The sequence below is a fragment of the Tupaia chinensis genome, unplaced genomic scaffold, assembly GCF_000334495.1.
Source record: "Tupaia chinensis unplaced genomic scaffold, TupChi_1.0 Scaffold000494_1, whole genome shotgun sequence".
Lineage (NCBI taxonomy): Eukaryota > Metazoa > Chordata > Mammalia > Scandentia > Tupaiidae > Tupaia > Tupaia belangeri.
This window is the reverse complement of record NW_006160006.1, coordinates 2021831-2026213: the sequence shown is the minus strand read 5'-3', so window position 1 is coordinate 2026213 and position 4383 is coordinate 2021831. Positions and strand designations below refer to the sequence as shown.

At 61.1% G+C, this 4383-nt stretch overlaps 1 protein-coding gene across 1 annotated transcript in view; it reads left to right on the top strand.

Annotated features, from left to right (window-relative positions):
- Nucleotides 1-3578, top strand: part of DOK2 (docking protein 2) — a 6505-nt gene extending 2927 nt beyond the window's left edge. The window contains exons 4-6 of the mRNA XM_006156443.3: nucleotides 542-571; nucleotides 682-916; nucleotides 1226-3578. Of these exons, the coding sequence (XP_006156505.1) occupies nucleotides 542-571; nucleotides 682-916; nucleotides 1226-1846 (886 nt within the window). The 3' untranslated portion in view covers nucleotides 1847-3578. The remainder of the gene's footprint in view (nucleotides 1-541; nucleotides 572-681; nucleotides 917-1225) is intronic.
- Nucleotides 3579-4383: the final 805 nt, after the last annotated feature.

Here is a 4383-nt window from a genome sequence, read left to right as displayed (position 1 = left end):
TGCATGGCGGAGAATGAGTTGTACAGCAGCCACGGGGCCGCAGGTAAGGGGCGTGCTGGGGCGTGTGGTCAGCCCAGTTCCTGCCTGTGGTTGCCCCAGTCCCGCCAGGCCCCCTTGGCCTCTACCTTATCAGCCTCTGCCCTCTTGCTTCCGCGTGTAGCACCCGAGGTGCAGCCTGGGTTCAGCCCGCCTTGCCCAGGCCCTGCAGGTGGGAGAGGGCATGGCCAGGGCCCCGTGAGGATGCTGCTCTCAAATCCTCCCTGGGTGAGGCTTGAGTGGTTATTTCAGAAGAGCCCTGCTCTCTCTGGGCTGGGCCGTGCACCGAGTTCTGGGGCAGGGAGCGTCTCGCTGACAAGGCAGACCCCGCTCTCGCCATGGCTTTGCCCTCTGGGTCGGTGCGAATGGCAAGCTTGCACACAGGAGAAGCCCTCTAAACCCCGCCCAGGGGGGCATGGCTGGCCCTGGCAGCAGGAGGGCCTGGCTTCACCTGCAGCTGTGAGGGACCGGGCGGGAGGCTGCGGGGAGGGATGGGGTGGAGGAGACAACTGTGGCAGGAAGGATGTGGGCACAGGCTGGGGTGGCTGTGGCCTGGGCACGAAGCCTCCTGGGGCTGGGGTGGGGGTCCCTGGCACTGGGGAACAGCTCAGCCTTCCAGGTCCAGGCTAGGTCCCGGGCCCCCAGACCACGTTTTCCAGAGACCGCCTCTTCCCTCCCTCCTCTGGCCTCCCCAGGAAGCCCCTGCAAGGAATTTGCTGTGACTGTGAGACCCACTGAAGCCAGTGAGCGGTGCCGGCTGCGGGGGCCCTACACCCTCCGGGCTGGGGAGGGCGCCCTGGAGCTGTGGGGTGGCCCTGAGCCGGGCTTCCGGCTCTACGAGTGGCCCTACAGGTTTCTGAGGCGCTTTGGGCGGGACAAGGTGAGGAGGGGTGAGTGGAGCAGTGGGATGGGGGACAGGGAGGAGGAAGGAAGGCAGAGAGAGAGAAGGGCCCCCCTGAGAAGGAGGGAGTGGAGGGCAGAGGAGCTGGAGGGTGGGGAGCAGCCCCGGTTCCCAGGATGAGTGCTATGCTGAGCTCCAGGTGGAGGGCGGACCAGGGAAAGGAGAAGTGGGATGAGGGAGGGCGGGCCATGGGTGCTTGGGGACTGCCTGACAGGACTGGAGGCCACAGGGTTTGCGGAGCACACCTGCCTTGTGGCCGGCCAGTAACTCCCACTCCCCCTGGCCCAGGTGACGTTTTCCTTCGAGGCAGGGCGGCGCTGCGTCTCCGGAGAGGGCAACTTTGAGTTTGAAACCCGGCAAGGCAATGAGATCTTCTTGGTCCTGGAGGAAGCCATCTCTGCTCAGAAGAACACCAGTCCCCCGGGGCCCCAGCCAGCCACGGGCCCCGTGGCCGTGCTGCCCAGGCCGGAGAGCCCCTACGCCCGGCCCCATGACTCTCTGCCTCCGCCTTCACCCACCGCACCTGCGCCTGCCCTGCGGCCTCGGGGCCCAGAGGGGGAATACGCCGTGCCCTTCGATGCAGTGGCCCGCTCCCTGGGGAAGAGCTTTGGGGGGCTGAAGCTGGCCGTCCCTCCCCAGCTCCCAGCTGACCCTCTGTACGACAGCATCGAGGAGCGCCCGCGCCCACGGCCTGACCACATATACGACGAGCCCGAGGGAGTGGCGACCCCGTCCCTGTATGACAGCCCTCAGGAGCCCCGGGGCGAGGCGTGGAGGAGGCAGGCCACCGCTGACGGAGATCCTAGTGGCCTCCAGCATATGGGTCCAGCTGGGCAGGACTTCTCAGCCACCGACTGGTCACAGGGAACAGAGTATGACAATGTCATACTTAAGAAGGGCCCCAAGTGACGAGGGTGTCGGGGAGGTGGGCCACATTGAAGTGCACGTGGGCTGGGGGGTTAGCCGGAGGCTGGTGAGAAGGCGTGGGGCGGGGGCCTGCCTGCCTTCTGCTGGTGGCTCCTGCTGGCCGCTGCCTCTGAAGGAAGCCCTCTGCTCCGTCCGAGCCCTAGGCTTGGCCTCCGGGTTTTGGTCTGCTGCCCCGCTCCTGCCGGGCCCTGTCGTGGGTCACTGTCAAGGCAGGAAGAGGAGAGACCTAACCTCCTCCTGCTCTATTCCACTTCCTCCTCTTTCTTTCCCCAGACCAAAAGGGACCCTAGGGCATGTAGAACAAAGGACAAAAGGATGCCAGCATCTCGCTGGGTCCCCTGGCTTGTGCAGGCCTCTGCCTGCTGGAGTCCCTCCCGGGACAGCCCTGCTCCAGCACCCTGGAGGTTGGCTGCAGCTGTCCGCAGCTTCCCGACTTCTCTGTGGGCAGGATCGCGGCCTGACCATGCCCTGCCCACAGTGTGGCTTTCCAATGTCGCAGAGATCTCTCGTGGGTGGGGTGAAGTCCAGCTGACCCCTGGGCCCCTCCTCTCCAGCTGCAGGTCCCAAGCCTCTGCCCACAGTCGGAGGGCTCCCTGGAAAGGCTCTTTAACCATGTCCACCCTTTGCCAAAAGAGGGTCAATTGCACTAGGAATGACCCCGGGCCATCCTGTCCCTTCCCTGCCACTTGGTCTCTTGTTTGCAAGATGGGGTTGTACCTCTGGCTCTGTGATGCCCAGAGCCTCTGCCCTGTGCCCCACAGGCTGGCTCTGTGCTCCCCCTCAGAAGCTGCCTGGAGGTCTCCCCACCCAGCTCGCAGCAGCCCGCAGTCCACAGTGCCCTGCAGGAGGCTGGGCTGCCCTGGCCTGAGGCTGTGCACAGCTGGAAGGAGGAGACCAGGCGCAGGTGTGTAGGTGTCTGTCATGTGTCGGGACATAAGTGTCCCCAGGCGAAACAGGCCCCAAGCTTCAGAGATAATTACAAAGCCATTCAAAAGCTCATGAAAAAGATGGAATTAAAGTATGAGTTTGTTTTGGTGCCCCCTTCCCCCCAAAAAAACCCACATGTAGCTTTTTCAGAATACACACTTTCACAAACATCTTGAAGACGCTTGTATCTGTTGGGGGATCGAGAAAGGCCAGTCGTGACCGGCATTTAGGGTGGACCTTTCAGGGTGAAAAGCAAGCAGTGGAGACTTGCGAAGAGAGCACAGGGCAAAGGAGCGGGGAAAGCACGCGGGGCGGGCATGTCTGTGATGAGTGGGGTTCTGCTCAGTGGGAGGCGCCTTGAGAGCCTGGGAGCCCGGCCAGGAGGGCTGCGTCCAGCCAGGGCCTGGGGGTGTGTACTGGTTAGAGGGCTTTTGAATGGGGTGTCTTGCCAGGCTGAGCCCTGGGGGAGATGGGCTTGGGTGGGGTTGGTGACGAGGGGCTGAACCAAGGCGAGGCAGGGAATCTCAGGAAGAACCTGGTTTGGATGGGAGGGCGACAGCTCCGAGCTGCACCGAGAAAGGTTTCCGGGAGGCCCGGGTTTGGGGAAGAAAGCGAATGAGCCGACTCGGCAAGGTGACGGTGGCTGAAATATGAAGGGCCTTCAAAGAGCTGATGGAGGGTCCAGCAGATGGCGTAATGGTTGCATCGCTGGACTCCCTCATAGTCGACTGGGATTCGAGTCCCAGACTTGGCTGCTTAAAACTCACTCCAGGCACATGTGCGTGCGTACCCAAAATCCTGAGAGGAGAATGGAGGAGAAGGGATTGCGGTATGACCATCCCCCCAGAGGGTGGTTTCTTACTTTCTGTCTCCCTGGCAAGCACACATGCCATGTAGCAAAAATTTCTCTCTAAAAACCCAAAACAAAGCAAAAACCACCAACAAAAATAAAAAACACAAGAAAGCAAAGAGCTGACAGAAAACGCATGTTATGAAAAGACCTTGCATGGATTTCTTTCTTTTAAAAACATTTTTGTCATAGGGACTATGCACTCACAGGAAGGGGAGAGGTGGGGTGTGGGGGCATGAGAAAGCACCCCCACAATGGGGGATGGTCCTGCCACAACCCCTCCTCCTCCCACTCGCCTTCCTCTCGGGATTTTGGCTGCATGCCCAGTGTGTTTCCCAAGCAGCCAGGCCTGGGACTTGAACTACATAGTCGCCTATGTGAGACTCAGCTGTCTTAACTGTCCAGCCACTGGCTGGCCCAGATTTCAAAAAATGTTTGCATCAAAATAAACTGATACTTTATTTCTATTTTCCCAAACCTTTTACAAATCTTCATTCATCCAGCCAGAGAAATCCCGACTCTGGAGGGGGCTGAGGGCTGAGGGCTCAGGATGGTGCTCAGGGCTCAGGATGGTGCTCAGGGCTCAGGATGGTGCTCAGGGCTCAGGATGGTGCTCAGGGCTCAGGATGGTGCTCAGGGCTCAGGATGGTGCTCAGGGCTCAGGATGGTGCTCAGGGCTCAGGGGATGGTGCTCAGGGTTCAGGATGGAGTTCAGGGCTCAGGATGGTGCTCAGGGCTCAGG